Source organism: Loxodonta africana, chromosome 3 (assembly GCF_030014295.1).
Source record: "Loxodonta africana isolate mLoxAfr1 chromosome 3, mLoxAfr1.hap2, whole genome shotgun sequence".
In the NCBI taxonomy this organism is placed as follows: Eukaryota; Metazoa; Chordata; class Mammalia; order Proboscidea; family Elephantidae; genus Loxodonta; species Loxodonta africana.
The window spans coordinates 175,054,364-175,073,470 of record NC_087344.1 but is presented as its reverse complement, the minus strand read 5'-3'; the positions used below and the strand labels follow the sequence as shown (position 1 = coordinate 175,073,470).

Genomic DNA, 19,107 nt, shown 5'->3' with positions numbered 1-19,107 from the left:
GCTTCACTCCCACTCTAGGCAAGTCAGAGAAAAAAAAGGGGGAGAGGGATAGCCCTCATTGATTCCAACCAACAATAAACAAAAGAGAGCCATTAAACTGAATAGCACACACCATCAATAAAGAAAATACTGACAGAACTGAAAGGAACAATAGACAACTCTACAATAATAGTAGGAGATTTCAACAGACGATTGTCAACAATGGACAGAAGTTCTAGAAAGAAGATCAGTAATGAAAGAGAAGGCATGAACAATACCATAAACAAATTAGATCTAATAAACACATATAATTCTCCACCCAAGATAAATATAATACATATTTTTCTCTAGCACATGTGGAACATTTTCCAGCATAGACCATATGCTGTCACAAACACAAAGCCTGAAATAGTACAAAATATCTTCTCTGACCACAAAGGAATAACTCTAGAAATTACGAGGAAAAATAAAACACACATAAATATGTGGAAACTAAATAACACATTATTTAAACAACCAATGGGTCAAGGAAGAAATCAAGAGTGGACTAAAATAATACTTGGAATTAAACAAAATGAAAACACAAGATACCAAAACCTACAGGATACAGTGAAGTCAGTCATCTGAGGGGAATTCATAGCAAATAAACACACCGAAAAATAAGAAAGATCTCATATCAACAAACTCTGCACGTTGAGGAACTAGAAAAAGAACACACTAAGCCCAGACCTATGAGAAGAAAGAAAATAACAAAGTTCAAAGAAAAAAATAAATGATGTAGAGAACAGAAAATCAACAAAACCAAAAGTTGGTTCTTTGAAAAGATCAATAAAATGGAGAAACCATTAGCTAGGCTGGTGAACAAACAAAATAGAGAGGATGCAAATTACCAAAATAAGGAATTAAACTGGAGATATTACAACAGATGCAACAGAAATAAAAAGGATTATAACAGAACACTACGAAAAGTTGTTCTCCAAAAAATTCAAAAACAGAAACAAATTAGACAAATTGCTAGAAACACACAACCTACTTAAACTAACACAAAGAGGTGGAGTGTTTCAACAGAGCCATAACAAAAGAAGAAACTGAATCAGTAATCAAAAACCTCCCTAAAACAAACAAATTAACAAACAAAAGGCCCTGGACCAGAGGCTCACTGGGGAATTTTACCAAACATTCAGGAAAAAAAAATGACATGAGCCTTGCACAATTTATTCCAAAATATAGAACAGGAAGGAAGAATGTTCCCTAACTCATTCTACGAAGCCAGAATTACCCTGATACCAAAGCCAAACAAAGACACCACAAGAAAATAAAACTACAGAACTATATCCCCCATGAATATAGATGCAAAAATTCTCAATAAAAGACTACCAAACAATTCAACAACATGATAAAATAATTATACACCATAACAAAGTGAGGTTTATTCCAGGAATACAAGGATGGTTATACATTAGAAAATCTATCAATGTAATACACCACATTAATAGATTAAAACAAACAAAAAACACCCAATCATTTCAATAGATGCAGAAAAGTCATTTGATAAACCCTGATAAAGGCTCTCAACAAGATACAAATAGGAGGGAAGTTCCTCAACATGATAAAGGGTAACTTATTTTTAAAAAATTAGTAGCCAACATTATAATCAAAGGAAAAGACTTTCCCGTCCCTTTGAGAATGGGAATGAGACAAGCCTGCCTGCTATCACCAATTCTACTCAAAATCTTAGTGAAAGTCCTAGCCAGAGCAATAAGTCAAGAAAAAGAAACAAAATATCTCTACTTGCAGATGACAGGATTATATATATATATAATCCCAAAGAATTCACAAAAAAATTTCTAAAACTAATAGAATTCAATAAAGTTGAGGGTACAAGATTAACACTCAAAATGTCAGTCTGATATCTAAATTCCAAAAATAAAAAGGAAATCAAGAAAAAATTCCGTTTACAACAGCACCTAAAATAATAAAATATCTAGAATAAACCTAACCAGGGATGTAAAAGACATATGATGAAACTATAAAACACTGCTTCAAGAGATTACAACAGACCTAAATAAGTAGAAATACATCCTGTGCTCATGGACTAAAAGATTTAATATAGTGAAAATCTCAATACTACTCAAGGCAATCTATAGATTCAACATACTCCTCATCAAAGTTACAAAAGCATTTCTTACAGAAATAGAAAAACTAATCCTCAACTTTATATGGAAGGGCAAAGCAATTTTGGAGAAGAATAGCAAAGTAGGAGACCTCATGGTTCCTAATTTCAAAACATACTACACTCACTCCACACTTGGTTAGGTTCAAATGACCAATTAGGTTCCAAAAACCAGGTCATTGTGTGAAAATTGGCATTATGTGAAAATGGAAGGTGACCACATCAGATCACAAAATGGAAGATAACTACATTATTACATAACTGCCAAATTACATCATTGCATAACTGCAAAACCACTGAGAATCATAGCCCAGCCAAGTTGACACATAACCTTAACCATCACAGCCAGCATTACTCTTGCCTCACATCTTGGTGTTCATTAATGCCAGACTTACATCATTAATGCACAAAATAGTAAGATAGTAGAGTTTTTACTGTTGTTGTAAATGTGAAATGTCAGATAACAGGATAGTCGATAAGTAAGGAGCTATAGTAAGCAAAACAGCCTGGTACTGGTTTAATAATAGACACTTAAACCAATGAAATAAAACTGAGAGCCCATAAATAAATCCATACATCTATGGTGAACTGATTTTCGATAAGGGTGGTGTGTGCACCCAAGAGGGAAGGAACAGTTTTTTCAACAAATGGTTCTGGGAAAACTAGAATTTCCATATGCAGGAAAACGAAGCAAGATCCATATCTCACACTATACACATAAACTAAAGCAAAATGAATCAAGGACCCAAATGTTAAACCTAAATCCATGAAGTTTTTGGAAGAAAATAAAGGAGCAAAAGAATAGGATATTATATATATATCTTTATATATACATATAATATATATTTTAATGATAGACTATCAAATACAACAACAAATATATGAGCAGATGAGAACAAAATATATAATTGAGACCTCATAAAAAATACTTAAGCTCATCAAAGGACTACATCAAAAGAGTAAAAATACAACCTACAGGCTGTGAAAAAATCTTCAGAAAATGTATCTCCTGTGAGGGTCTAATATCCAAAACAGACATAAAAATTCTACAACTTAACAACAAAGAGACAAAAAAAAATCAAAAATGGTTATTCAGGAAGTCAACGGCGCATGAAAAGTTGCTCATTGTCATGAGTCATTACATAATGAAAATAAAAACTACAATAAGATACCATTTGGCCCTTACCAGAATGGCAATGAATTAAAAAAACAGAAAATAACAAATATTGGTGGGGGTGTGGGGAGATCAGAACCCTTATGCATTGCTGGTGGGAATGTAAAGTGGTACAACTGTTGTGGCAAATAGTAAAGCAATTCCTCATATGTTCCATCAATTCCACTGCTAGGTATGTACCCTAGGGACTTAAAACTAGTGACACAAACAGACACATGCACACTTACGTTCACTGCAACACTATTCATAATAGCAAAAAGTTAGAAACAACTAAGTGCCCATCGACAGATGAATGGGTAAACAAAATGTGGTATATACATACAATGGAATTCTACTCTCCCTTAAAGAGAAATAAAGTCCTGATACATGCTACAACATGGATAGACCTCAAAGATGTTATGCTGAATGAGATAAACTAATCACAAAAGGACAAATACTGTATGACCTCACTTAAATGAGAAGACAAGAAAACTAAATACATAGAACCAATGGCTATTAGTGATTGCCTGAGACATGAGGTAGGAGGAAAAGAGGGAATCATTTTCTGGGAAGTAGAGGACTTATGAGTACAGTGAGGGAAAAATTGGCATTAATTATGGGTAGTGGTTGCACAACTTTACGTGCATAACTGATATCACTAAGTTGTACACCACAAAGAAGGGGAAATGGCAAATATTGTGTTATATATAAATTTACAACAACTGCAACCAAAAATAAATAAACAAAGTTACTGATAATACTTAGGTATATTCAAAAAACATCTCATGGGATTAGTTCTTTTAGTTCAAAGGTTCAGGGTCATGGCTTTGAAGGACTGTCTAGCCATTTGGCCTAACCTTGTTTTTAGAATTACTGTTCCACTACCTAGTTCAGTGAGTAGTGCCTGGAGTCTTAAAAGCTTGCAAGTGGCCATCCAAGACACAACAATTGATTTCTGTTCATTTGGAGCAGCAGAGGAAAAAGGAAACCCAAGAATCAGAGAAGGAACTGGACTGTAGGTCTAACTGCCTCCATGAACAACTGCCTCCTTTGTCATGAGACCAGAAGAACTGGATGGTGCCCGGCTACCATTATTGAATAGGTTGATCAAGGAATCCATAGATGAATTCTGACCAAAAGTGGTAAAACATGGATCGGAATTTTAAATTTTTACAGAATTCAGACTTACTGGACCTATTGAGACTGGAGGAACCCCCTGAAATCTATTGCTCTGAGAAAATGTTCAAACCAGGGACAAAAATTACCCCCCGAAGTCATCTTTAAACTAAACAAAAGTTTAGCTAAATTGGTAAAAGAATATTCACAATGAGCATCGCACTCTTTTAAAGACATACCTGTATGAGATCAAACTGGCAACAGTAATTCTAAAGCACAGATGAGAAGTTTAGGGGGTAGTGGGCCTAAGTCAATGGTGATGAAACGATATAGGTAGAGAGTGAGAATGGTGACACACATGAAGAATGTATCCAATGTTATTGATTTTTACATGTAGAAATTGTTGAATGGATGTATGTTTCGTGTGTATATTTTCACCAAAATTAAAACGACAAAAAGAAATAACATCAATCACACGGGGACATTTTCAGGAAAGAGAGGTGGGATCACTGTCCAGTTCACTTTATGAGGTCAAGACAGCCCTAATACCAAAATCTGACAGACATTGCAAAAATATTCTAGAGAATCACAGACTAATATCACTCATTAACATAGAGTCAAAATCCTGAAAAATTGTTAGCAAACTGAATCCAACAATATATACACAGAAATATACGTCATTTCCAAGTGGGGTCTAAATAATGAATGAAAGTAGAATGGGCCCATAGTTTCCAAGGAGAGGCTGGTAGATTCGAACTGCCGACCTTTAGGTTAGCAGCCAAATGCTTAACCACTGTACCATCAGGGCTCCATATTCACTAAAGATATCATTAAAGAGTCCTTTAAAAACTTTTTATCTCAATCATTTGTTTCTCCAAATCAACAGCTAGAGTTACTGTAGGATTTAAAAAAAGAATGTGATATGTAGTATTTGAAAGTTAGAATTCATTTTTTTTTTTTTTTTTATCTTTGACTCCAGAACCCCTGTCTTTTATAATTTACTGGAAGCCTTTGGCCAATAGTACTTTGGTTAGTACTAGTTGAAAACATGTGGAAATCTTTTGGAGAAATCATTTTGTATATTCTAAAGCTGATATTACCAGCCTACGAAATAAACACAGAGGCTTTTACTACATATCTTTCAATGTGTAGCATCAGGTTCAAACAACAGCTTGGAAAAGAACACAGTGTGACAGTCTGAACTACATTTCAAAAGCTCTCATCTGGACCCCCGTGTGCATGAGTGTGGCGTACTGGAGGCTGGAGGAAAGGAGAATAGTGTGTGCCTGTGTGTGTGTGTGTGTGTAGGGAGGAGAAGGCATCAAACGAAACTTCATACAGGAGTAAAAATAAAATAAATGGGATTACAAATTTTAAATTCAGATAAAAACAGAATAAACAAGGGTGTGAAACTATATGAAAGATAAATCCAACTGACATGTAATTCACGTATTCATATCAAATATTACCTTTTACCTATTGCGTCGAGTTGATCCCGACTCATAGTGACTCTATAGGACAGAGCAGAACTGCCCCATAGGGTTTCCAAGGAGCAGCTGGTGAATTCAAACTCCCAACCTTTTGGTTAGCAGCCATGGCTCTTATCAGACTTGAAATTAGTTAATTGGATTTAGATTATTTTTCTCTTTTTCCTCTTGACATATTCTAATTGTATATGAGGAACAAAATCTATTCTTCTGTTTTTAATCTTCCACAGACTTAGTAAATGTAAGTTACAATTGATAAAAGTAATGTATAAAATATAAAAACCTATTAGTAATATTATTCCATGTAACTCAGGAGTCCCTGGGTGTCAAACTCTGGTGGCGTAGTGATTAAGTACTAGGGCTGCTAACCAAAATGTTGGCAGTTCGAATCCATAAGGTGCTTCTTGGAAACTCTATGGGGCAGTTCTACTCTGTCCTATAGGGTCGCTATGAGTTGGAATCAACTCAACAGCAATGGGTTTGTTTGTTTGTTTTGGGGGGGGTGTCAAAAATGGTTAATCACGCGACAACTAGCCAAAAGGTTGGTGGTTAAAAACCACTCACAGGCATTTCAAGAGACAGCCTTAGAGATCTGCTTCCAAAAGGTACTGCCTTGAAAACCCAATAGGGCACAGCTCTACTCCGCACACATGGAGTTTCTATGAGTTTTAATTGGCTCAATGGCAAATAACAACTACAACATTACTGTATTTTTATACAAATAACACAAAAGTTATGTTTTGTTTGCCAACTGTACCTTCCCTCCCCCTGAGGTATTTTTACAAGCACACTATGCTAATGTTTTTACAGAAATATGTGAAAAAATTAGTATAGTGTGCTTATGAAAATACTCATGGGGGAGGGTGTGGTTGGCCAAAAAAGTACAACACATGCTTTATTTGCATAAAAATACAGTACTCATTTATGTTCCTGGTAAATATGATTGTGAGCATTACAAAACAAAACTTATCCTGTGAAACTGATATTTACAAATAGTTTTATGTTAAAATAGGACTTTGCAAAACTAGAGATTATATTAATGTGTTTACTTATATTCATTCCTCTAAAAATACATATGTTCATTTCTTTATTTATTTTTCTTTCATTTGTAGAGTGTCTTTTTGTGGGCAATCAATGCCAAACATTAGAAGATTTGAGAGCACATTATCATTATCTATTACCTGAATCAGTCTACCATTTCGTTTAATACAATAGATCGAAATATTTTATTTACAAAGATATATGTACACACTAGTGGAGGAATCAGAAACTAACAGTATCACAAACAGTCTAGCTGATGCTCTGAATTTACAGTGTTCTTTATATGAAAATATACACTAGCTCTCTGTGTGTATATGTATACATATGTACACTCATGTACCTGCATCTATGTGTGTACGTATATATATTTTCACCTACCAGCAAAATACAACAAATATTCCATGTGAAACACGTCAATTAATGTACAACAGATTGCACTTTGAAAAATAAACTATTCAGAAATTGTATAAGGACAATCACCATGGTAATGAATAGTGTGTCAGGATTGCATCCCTGGAGTCTGTTTGCTCTGTTAATAGTTAAATGAAAATTAAAGCTTGAGTGATCAGATCCAGTGATTACGAGAATTAAAGAAAGAATGTGATTATTATAATTGATGAAATATAATTGGAAAGAAGCTTTTACCAGGGAGCTATGGAACCTTCACTTTTTTTTTTTTTTTTAAAGTGATTTTAAAAACTTAAAGTTCATCTTCTGCAATATGATCTCAGCTTTAACCTGGAAACATTGACAATGAACAAAGAAAGGCAGAATATGACTTTTACATTTCTCTAAATTCATCTCCCAGAGAAGGAAGTGAAGAAAATGTTCTTTTCTCCAACGAAAATAATACAAAGTACTAAGAGTAAAGCTATTTGTCCTTCCCAGGAGAATAGCACTCCTGTGTTCAAATCAACCAATCTCTGTAAACGTTTCCCAGGCATCACAGTCGCATTGTCCAGTCATTCTCTACCAAACAATAGAAAATATCACCACTGCACCCACAGAGGAAGAAAGTAGGTCACGCTTTAGAGTTTTTTAACTTAACTTAATAACACATATTGATTGTCACTGGTATTAATGCAGTTCATCTCATTCAGTAACATTCTGCTTAAATTAAAGTTTGGTTTATTTTTACCTCAAAAACTTCTTCATCCAGTATCCTTGTCCCAAAAACCGTGATTCCATTGGTGTCAACAATAGCTCTCTCACTTCGATCAAGTGGTTTTGTGGTTTTCTTCTTACAATCAACAATCATTGTCACAGTTTTCTTCTCCACGCTGATTGCTACCCGATGCCACCTAAAAAAGCCAAGCAATTCTTTTGTAAGCTTCAAAGACATTGGCTGCCAAGCCATTATTCATATTGAAATACTGGGGTATTTTAAATTGTAAAAATGAGCTCAGATTGTATAAAAATATAGGCTCATTGATTAATCAATCGTTAACAGGTGATCACTTACTGTTACTCAGCACAGTGCTAGGTACTCAAAGAGACACAAGACGCATAGAAGGATTAACTGTCTATGTTGATAAGAAAGTGCCCATCCTCTGCTTCACTTTGTGTTGTAGCAACAAAGGCTTAATCTCACCATGTCCTGATGAGGGTATTTGACAGAGATTAGGGTGGGATATGGAGTAAGTAATAGTTTCCAGGTACGTAAATGCTGGGCCTAATGCTGCCGCCCCCAGTGGAATTCCACTTTAAAAAAATTCTGCTCTCGTGATCCCCTGAGATTGACTGTAAAAGGGTATGTCTACTAATTGAATGACTGCCCCATCTGCAGCAACGAAATGTTCTAATTGTAAAACACAATGTGCTTCTCTGTTTTTATCCACATTTATTTTGAGTGCTTTCATTTTGTTTTTCCACTTTAATTTCAAGACAGTCAGAGATCACTACTGTGGGCAGGATCCAAGACCCAGACACAATATCTCGCCTTCTTTCCAGGATTGGCAAGAAGTAGGAACACTGAAAGAAAGCATAGTCAATGCATGTGTGGGGTGACAGTCTCAATCCACTCTGCAGCTACTGCTCCAGTTAATCTAGGACAGGGCTTCAAACTGGTTTGCTCTGGTTTGAACACACGCTGAGAATTTGCATTTCTAACAAGTTTCCTGCTGAAAATCTGCATTTCCACCCAAGTCGATTCCGACTCATATGGACCCTGTAGGACAGAGCTGAACTGCCCTATACGGTTTCCAAAGAGTGCCTGGTGGATTAGAACTGCTGTCCTTTTGGCTAGCAGCTGTAGCTCTTAACCACCATGCTACCAGGGTTTCCATTTCCATCCCCAGATATACTGAATCAGAATCCCAGATATACTGAATCAGAATCTCCAATTTAACAATATCCCCAGGTGATTCTTCCTGAGAACTTGTTAGAAACAAACTGGGTTGGAAGCCCTGATTCAGCGCAGTGATGACAGGCATAGGAGGAGACAGGGCTAGCCCTTTTGAAAAATGTATATCCTAACCATATTGTAAAACACTGGGTTTTATTAACAGCACCTGGTGCTAACAAAAACCACTAAGTGAAGCTTTGGATTTTGCAAGCCAATCTGGCTACGTTTTATTTTTTTTTCCCCCAAATTAAAAGTGTTAAATTAATATTCCAGAAGTGTCTAGGACTAGATCCATAAAATAAAGTACCCAAAAATTGTGGGAACCTTCCTAAAATTTCTGTTTCACATGACTTGGCAAAACTACTGGTGAGGACTAAGTGTTTTTCCATACATGCTTCATCTGTGGTCTTTCCACTAGCACACAACTAGCATGGGCATCTGCTTGGTTTGAAATGAGCAAAGATTTACACAAAGAGCTACCTAATACAGTAAGAGTAAAATTTACACACATTTTTCTTAATGAGTCTATGCCTTAAACCATGCCCAGTATTTCAGGTATGTGGTCTTCTTCAGCAAAAAATAAAAATAATCCCAAATGTGAAAAGGTGATTAGTACTCTAAAATCTATATTTTTTGTAGAATTAATGCACACTTGGATATTAATGATAGGTCATGATTGTGGTATCATATAAAAAGTATTTATTCAGAATCATAACTTAACATTTAATTTCAGGGTCATTTTTATTTATTCTCTCTCGGACCACACGTTCACATCTTTAGAAAATCCCATCAGTTCTCATGTTCAAAGTATATACAGACTTCAGTGTCTCTCAACTTAATTCAAGTCTCCATCCTTCTCACCTACACTCCTAACTAGTCTCTTTACTTTCACTTTTATACCCTTAAAATCTACAAGTCTGTTCTCTCCAGAATAACCAGAGAGACTATTTTAAAATATGTTAGATCGAATCTCTAGCCTGACAAAAACCATGCAATACTCAAAGTGGAAGACAACATCCTTACCCTGCCTCAGAGGATGGTCTCCTGCCCTTCTTTAACCTCATGTCCAACTTCTAGGCCTTGTTGTTCCACGTACACATTATTCCCGCCGTCAGGAGTGTTCTTACTCCATATCTCATATGGCTCATTCCCTCACTTCTTGAGGTTGTATTCCTAATGTAACCTCATCAAAGAGGACCACCTTGTCTAATATAGAAGGTGCAACGGTTAAGTACTAACCTGTTAACCAGAAAGTTGGTGGTTCGAAGCCACTGTGGGAGAAAGACCTGGAGATCTACTCCCGTAAAGATTACAGCGTAGCAAATCCTATGGGGAAGTTCTACTCTGTCACTTGGGGTCACTATGAGTTCAAATCAACTTGAAGACACCTAAGAACAACAACACCATCCCTTACTCTGCTGTATTTTCATTCATAGAATTACCGGCACTTGGCATTAAATACTTATGTTTGTCTATCGTGTAACGCTTCTACTAGAACTTCAGTTCCAGAAGTGGAGAGACTTCCTCAGCACCCTGAAGACTACCACTGCCTGCGACATGCTGGGGAGTCGAGCAATATTAATGGAACGAATGAATTGATGATTGTTCTTAACAATTGAAAGTGTGCTTCAATAACAGTAAATTTTGTATTCAAAATGTTATGCCAGTTGATTTCTACAAATATGTCACATCTTAATAGCCCCCTGTGCATAGTATAGTGTCTGGCACATAGTGAGCATTTAATTAAGTTGTTATTGAAAGAATAAATAAATAACAAATCAATATTATTACCTATTAATTTTATTCAATATATTGTCAAAGTAATATCTTACCACTATGAGATATGTAAATATGGTGTGATCTCTAGTTCTGCTTGATAATCTATCAAAAATATTTATTGACCATTCACCTGGACTAAAATTTTAGCTTGGTATTTGCTAATTGTCAAAGAGAGAAATGCAATCAGCTATAACATTTTATTTATCCACAGGATAATAATGTGAATTATTCATAAAAGCTTGAAATTTTCTGGCACTGAGACTTGAAGATTTCTCATTAATCCTGAAAACGTTACACTCAGTGGGCATTTTTTCCCATCTGCACTGCTCTTTGCTTCTTACATCTATAACCAAAAGTCATATTTGTAATAAAACTGTCTATTTTTAGAGATTTAGATTTAGCAATAAAATATCAAGTAAATTTAACAAACCTTTATGTGTTTATTTTTTTGCTAAATTAAAGGCAATGTTCACAAAAAAATTTTTTTATAAGTTGACATTTTAATTCTGATTTCAGACATACTTCTTGTGTGTTTAAACATTTTACATTATTTTGTTTTTATTAACACATTAGATTACTGAGATAATCTTAAATCTAATACAATGTATATAATTCCTCCATTTTAAGAAAAAAGATTCATGGGCATATGTATCTATGAATTTTCTAAAATTAAATTTGACATTAAAAATGCAACTCCTTTAGGTATGTATTCAATTCATATATGATCACTAGCACCTTGGTTCAAGCCATCATCATCCCTCATCAAGATTATTGCAGGAGGATCCTAACGGTTCTCCCTTCTTTCGCTCTTGCCTTCCTGTGCTCTAGTCTCAACACAGAATTCTGAATGATTTTCAAAAGTATATAGTGGTTACTGGTGAGCCAGCCTACCTGACTTCAAATTCTCTTTGTTACTCTCTAAATAAATGACCTCAGGTAAGTTACTTAAATTTTCTGTGCCTCAGTTCCCTTACCTCAAAAATGGGTTTATTAGTATCACTTATTTCAAAAAGTTGTGAAAAATTAATAGAGTTAAATATGTATAAAGTGCTTAGAACAATACATTGCACATATCAAGTATTATATAAGTTTTCCTAAGATCCTCATCATTAATATTATTACTAAAAGATAAGTTAGATCAGATCACTCTTCTACCAAAAAACCACACCCATTGCCGTTGAGTCAATTCTGACTCATAGCAACCATTTAGGACAGAGAAGAACTGCCCCATTGGGTTTCCTACGCTGTAACCTTTACCAAAGCTGAGCGCCACATTTTTCTCCTTTGGAGCAACTGGTGTGTTAAACCACTGACCTTTTGGTTAGCAGCATAGTACTTAACCATTGAGCTACTAGTGCTTCTTTAACCATTGAGCTACTAGTGCTTCTTCATAAACCCTACAGTGACTTCCCATTTCTCTCAAAGTAGAACCCAACATGCTTATAACCACTTACCATGTGTTGCACCATCTGACCTTCCACTGCTTCTCCATCCTCATGGCCCCTCTCTGCTCCTGCCATGACTGCTTCCTTGATGTTGCTTAGAAAAATCAGCCACATCCTGGCCTCAGAGACTTTGTATTTCCTTCTCCCTCCTAGAATGCTATTCTTCCAAATATCAGCGTAGCATGGCTCCTACCTCCTTCAGGTTTTTCATCTCAGGTCATCTTCTTAGTGAGATTTTTCCTGGTTTCAGTACTTAAAATCTCACCTCTCATCCTGCTGTTGCCTGTCCTCTCCCCCACCCTATTTTTCTCTCTCACTTATCACAGCCTTATACACTATTTATCAGTACATTTTTTTTTTATTTTTCTTTGTTTGTCTGCCCAAACTACAAAGTAAACCATGTAGGAAAGAGGTATTATTGCTTTGTTCAGTGACAGATTGCTAGGTCCCTAGAAAAACTACATCACATTTAATAAATATTTATTGAATGACGGAATAAAATTATTGCTTTCAAAACAGTTAAATGACTTTATTATTGTGTCACTTACTTCCCATCTGCAATGTTAACAGTTCTGAAGAGAGGGTAGTCTTCTGGAGCAGGTTTTCCAGTGTGGTCTTCAAAGAGGAAAACAGGTGATCTCCCAACCTCAACACCAATTTGCTGAATACCGTGTTCATTATATATAGATAAAAGGAAGGACTGAATTCCCTTTTTGGGTTTTACTGTAAATAATATTGAAAAATCTTCTGGAAAAGGTCCACCTGAGAAGAGAAGGCCAAAGAGTCATAAATTCAGAAGTTCCAAACTGTTCCTAGACCACTTTAGCATCCTTGAACTTTCTGTGTAGCCTTGATAAGTCATTTAAGTTCAAAGAGTAATAATATTATAGATTAAAGACCAAATGAGGGGGGCTCTACGAAGCTTTCTCTGCAATACTGATCCAAAGCATATTCAAATACCAAAGTCACTAATTTAAAGCACAATAATTATGTGACACTGAATTCAAACTTAAGAAGGAAGATCATGGAACCAGTATAATATCAGATGGTAAGCACTCTTAACAGTTGTTTAAGTATTGTTTTTAGTGTAAAGTTTTTATTTTCTGCCTTTATCTAATTTATGGCCATACATCCTCTCTACAGCGCTGTGGTAGAAATTGAGAGTGTGTCACAAAGCAAGCAGTCAATTAATGTAAACTATCTCTAATCGCTTAAATATACGTTTCAAATATGTATACATCTCCAAACTACAATGTGACTACTTTAAAAGTCTCAATCTTTATTTGTAAATAATTTACCAATACAACATGGCTATATAACGAGCAGATCATCTGAGCTTTAATATCATGCCTTAAAATGATTGATATTTTTCTATTTGATCTGAATGTCACAGAGACATTCAATTTTATATTCATGAAATCAGTAAAAGATAATTATTGAAATATAATGAAAATATAGCAAAGTACGTCAATGAGCAAGATTTTTTTATCTGCTGATATTTTAAATATATATAAATCTTGGTATGTCAGCCTATTATTGATGAAGCTCCATAACAAACCTATATTTTTAAATGAGTAGCCCAGAATATTGAAAATCACAGAAATTCTTAGCACCCTAAACATACCTCAGTTTTTCAAAAATCTAATGTAAGACAATGACACTGAAGCATTATGAGATAGTTAAAAACAGCATTTTTTCATTTTTGAAAAAAATACTACGAAAAATGTCTACATAGAGATATTTGGGAAAGGAAGAATTTTAGGAAATAATATTTTCATATAAGAGTAAATAGCTTATAAAATTAATCATCTTCTTTATACTCCTTATGAGCACAGCATAACTTTTTAAAAATCTTCAACTTCCTAACTATACTAATAAGTCAAATTTTTAAATGATGGAAATATTTCTCAATTTAAAATTAATCAATAAACTTCTAATTATAATCTTTAAGCTATGACCACTAAAATAAATTTAGCTATCCTAAAATACATGACTTGGTGCTAAAATTTTTAGAGTCTAATGTAGGTCCCAAAACAAACAAACAAACATACAAAAAAACATTCCTGTCAACTCATAGCAACCCAATAGGACAGAGGAGAACCGCTGCACAGCGTTTCCAAGGCTGTAATCTCTACAGAAGCACACTGCCACATCTTTCTCCCGGAGCCACTGATGGGCTTAAATGACCAACCGTGAGGTTAGCAGCCGAGTGCTTAACCACTGCACCACCAGGGCTTCTTCTAACCTAGGTACCCCACTTTAATCTCTTCTCTCTAAGATGTTAATGAAAATTGCTCATAATTCATTAAATATCAGACAGAATTCAGAAATATGACCACTTAAACTTTGAAATTTTATCTGAAATAGCAATCATCTATACATATGGTACAGAGAATATGTGAAGTTTTTCAACCTAAATATTTCAAATACAAATGTACCTCCAGGATAAAGCATATTGTCTCTTAAATGACTGCTATTAATAAGAAAATGTTATAACTACCACATAATTAGCCTTAAAGTCATGTATGTGTGTATATAATAATCATATTTCACTCTGAGCATTTCAAACTGAATTAAAAATAAACCATTGTGGTTGAGTCGATTCTGACTAATAGTGACCCTGTAGGACAGAGTACAACTGCCCCATACAATTTCCAAGGAGCGGTGGGGTGGATTTGAACTGTCAACCTTTTGGTTAGCAGCCTGAGCTCTTAACCACTGTACCACCAGGCTTTAAGATTAATACATGTTAAATATATGCATAAATGTGATATGAAATGGTACAATAAATTTATTATTCGGTTGTAATTTTTTAAGCAGTGCTCAGTATCTTCCCATACAGCATATGTCTCTCTTTAATTAAAACCTTTTTTCTGAGGAGACTTAATGGTCAGTAGGATTTTTAACCTGGGGAGCGAAGGCTGTTTGCATAGTGGGAAGAATACAGCTTTAGCCAAAGAGACCAGGATTGTCAACCAGCTTCACACTAGTCACTCACTGTGTGATTATTTTCAAGTACTTCACCTGTCTAACTTCCAATACATAAACTGGGTTTAAACATCCCCCTTCCTAGATGGCTGTGAAGACAAAAATTAATAAATACATAAAGTCCTTTGCAGAGTGTCTGTCTCACAGAAGGTGCTCTAAAGAGGGCAACTACTATTAAGATAAATTTGTAAATTACAGCTTCTATTCTGCTCACAAGCACCAAGGTTTCAGACATTTAAATTAAAGGTCTCAAATTGGGACTTTGGAGGACACATAACTTAAATTCTACCAGAACATTACAATGACTGTATTTAACAAATGTCCACCCCTGCCTCAGTGATGCTTGTTGACATTTCCAATGCTCCTACTTACTTTCTTCATTAGAGGAGGTTACTTTTATGGCTCTCCATAATGGGGGAAAGAATGTTCCAAATATATTTTTTTAAGCTTTTTTCTAAGTTTATTTTAAAAAGAACATTCGTTATTTGGATTTTGTTTTAATGGGGGGCCTTTCATTAGTGGTTTTTATTAACTGTCATTTTGCATTATTTGACAGGACCTCTACATTCCAGGAAGGCAAGCTTATAATCATTTGCATGGGAAAAAAAAATGGGATATCTATATAGATTTCTCTTCCTATCTGAAAGAAATACTCACTAATATAATCATATGTCTTAAATACAGTGATATGAGAGAAAGAAAGAACGACAACTTTAATATAAATGAGTTCTAGTAACTGGAGTGGACGAGATCCTACAGGCCTAGATTGTCATCTTTCCTAGTGAATAAAGTCACAGAAATTATGAAGTCTATCAAATTAATTAACTACTACATTGAAAGGCACAATAAACTGATCAGGAGATGCAGACATGGCATGCCAAAATATAAGATATAACTTCTTATAAGTTGATAATTAATTGTAACTTCTTGCCTATTTCTAAAACTTTTCCACTAATCCTTTTTTCTGTTTTTCCCTCTTAAAACTTCCTATCCCCCTTTCTTACTTCTGCATTAAAAAAAAATCTGCATTAGGACACAACAAATAAAAAAGAAACCTAGTTGTTTACTATTTAAAAGATATTCTGGATTTAATAACTATTTTTAGTTTTTTTTTTTTTCTTCAAAATCATAAAAGTTGTGCATTGACATTCTTTCTACTTGCAGTCTGTTACTTTTGTCTACCATAAATTTTGGTGAAACAGAAACTGTATTGAAAGAATCAATAAACGATCAAAATATATTGGTTTCCAAATTATTTTTAAAAGTTCCTTCGAAGAACAAAAAATATACTGTCTTGTGTTGTAATTTTTAATTCCTTGTTTTATAGTATTGCTTTTATTAGAAAACATTTTTATGTGAAATTAGAAAATTCAAATTTCTTCAGGTAGGCAGGAGGTAGGATAATATGGAGAATTTGAATAAGTTGTGTCTGAGACTATCCCAAAGCAATGAAAAGGAATAATTAATATGTAGAAAATATTGGTCTTGGAGCAGATCAGACTCGGTTTAAATATCCCCTCCACATAACATGGACAAGTCAGAGAACCTCTGTGAACCTCAGTTTCCACTTCTATGATATAAGAATGAGGCATCTGACTTAAAGGAAAGTTACACAGACAAATAATTGACATGACAGGCAAGTATATGGAATGAGTTAGGTGTTCAGAAAATGTGATGCTCAGAAAATGTCAGTTCACCTCTCATTCCCCTTCTCCCATGTCATCATGATTTCTAGATAATTAATGTCATTAGGTCAATTAATATTTTCATGGAAGGAAAGAAAGTATTCACCAAACATTTTTAATACAATTATGAAAACGTGCCTGGTAAAGTCTTAGGAAATCTCTAGCCCCTGACCTGTCAGTTACTGTGAGATGTGACTTTTATTTATTTATGATAAAAGTTGAACCCAAACATAATATAATACATTTTATAATGTCTACCAAAGAAGTATGTCTTGCAACAGAAGACTTTTACATTAACTTTAGAAGACATTTATTACATATTTCTGAATCTATATGCCCATTTAAATTAACCTAGTAGTCATTAGTAGTCATTAGGAAACCCTGGTAGCGTAGTGGTTAAGTGCTATGGCTGCTAACCAAAGGGTCAGCAGTTCAAATCCGCCAGGCACTCCTTGGAAACTCTATGGGGCAGTTCTACTCTGTCCTTTAGGGTCGCTACAAGTTGGAATCTACTCGATGGCACTGGGTTTGGTTTTTTTTGGTTAAGTAGCACCGGGTGAGTCATTAAGAGTAAAGTTGCCACATTCTGCCATGAGTAAATTCCATGTGATTATATGCAAAACAGCATTGGCGATAACGCTGAGTTCTAGTTTTGCCATCCTGAAATAAATTTCAATTTTCAAATAAGCATATTTCCTGTGATTGTACTAAGACTGGTATTTTTTAAATTATTAGGTATTTTAATTATGCCATCTTGGTGACCCTGATTTACTTGGTGTCTGATACACGAAAGAATTATATTTCTACCTATAATTGTTCATTACATAGCATGATAAACAGAATTAATAACAATTACTAAAGACATAGTAATAAGAGTAATAATAAAATGAACTTACCTGGAAATAATTGCTTTGTTGGGGCACTGAGTTGTGCTTGCTTTGAAACTCTGTAAGCAATATCTGAACCTTCTGAATTCTTTCTATTTGTGCAAAATCCCGTTGTTTTTGATATTCCCTCTGGAGAATTGTGAAAATCTAGTGCTTTTAGTACATCAACTGGAGCAGCTGAAAAATAAGTAAAAAATAAGAACAAATTGAATAATCTAATAAAAATTAGTATTTTTAATAGAGGCAATAGTTTGTCATTTTGCTCCTCAAATCTGTTTATCACTTGCCCACTTTGCCACAATTCCCTGACATTCACATGGGAGGATAAGTGGAGGGTGTGAGAAGGTGGACGGTCATAATGTTCTCAAAAAAAAAATATCTCAAATCTGGAATAAAACTATGAAAAAGCAAACAGAAAGTTTGTTGATCTATATGGAATTTAGTTGTTGTTGTTGGGTGCAGCTGCGTTGACCCCATGTGACAGAGTAAATGACCCATAGGGTTTTCTAGGCTGTAAACTTTACAGAAGCAGATTGGCAGGTCTTTCTTCTGCAGAGAGTATGGGTGGGTTCAAACTGCCAATCCTTGTTTAGCAGCTGAGCACTTCACTGTTGCATCACCAGGATTCCCTAAATGGGATTTAATATAGCCTATTAGTTTTATTTTTTTATTTTTTATTAGAAGCCCTGGTGCCTCAGTGATTAAAGCACTCAGCTGCTAGCCAAAAGGTGGGCAGTTTGAACCCACTGTCCCTCCCCTCCTTGGGAGAAAGATGTGGCAGTAATATTTTACAGTATTTGTAACCCTATGGGGCAGTTCTATTCCTTCCTATAGGGTCACTAGGAGTCATAATTGAATCATGGGCAATGGGTTTGGTTTTTTTGGGCATATAAAAATGTATCAGTATTCTGACGCATCTCGATTACAATTTATAAAAAGTTTAATCATTCCAGGTAATGGCACACTTGGAACAAAAGTGAATCCCAGCACCTTTACATTTTCCATTTATTTCTAATAGGTCTACTATTCA

The 19,107-nt window shown here is 34.9% G+C and overlaps 1 protein-coding gene across 2 annotated transcripts in view; it reads right to left on the bottom strand.

Moving 5' to 3' along the window:
* Positions 1–19,107, bottom strand: part of COL11A1 (collagen type XI alpha 1 chain) — a 258,624-nt gene that overhangs the window by 214,805 nt on the left and 24,712 nt on the right. For both annotated transcript variants that reach the window (XM_064282480.1, XM_064282479.1), the window contains exons 2-4: positions 18,087–18,254; positions 13,066–13,279; positions 8,088–8,250 (exon numbers count right to left, since the gene is read on the bottom strand). In XM_064282480.1, the coding sequence (XP_064138550.1) occupies positions 8,088–8,250; positions 13,066–13,279; positions 18,087–18,254 (545 nt within the window). The remainder of the gene's footprint in view (positions 1–8,087; positions 8,251–13,065; positions 13,280–18,086; positions 18,255–19,107) is intronic.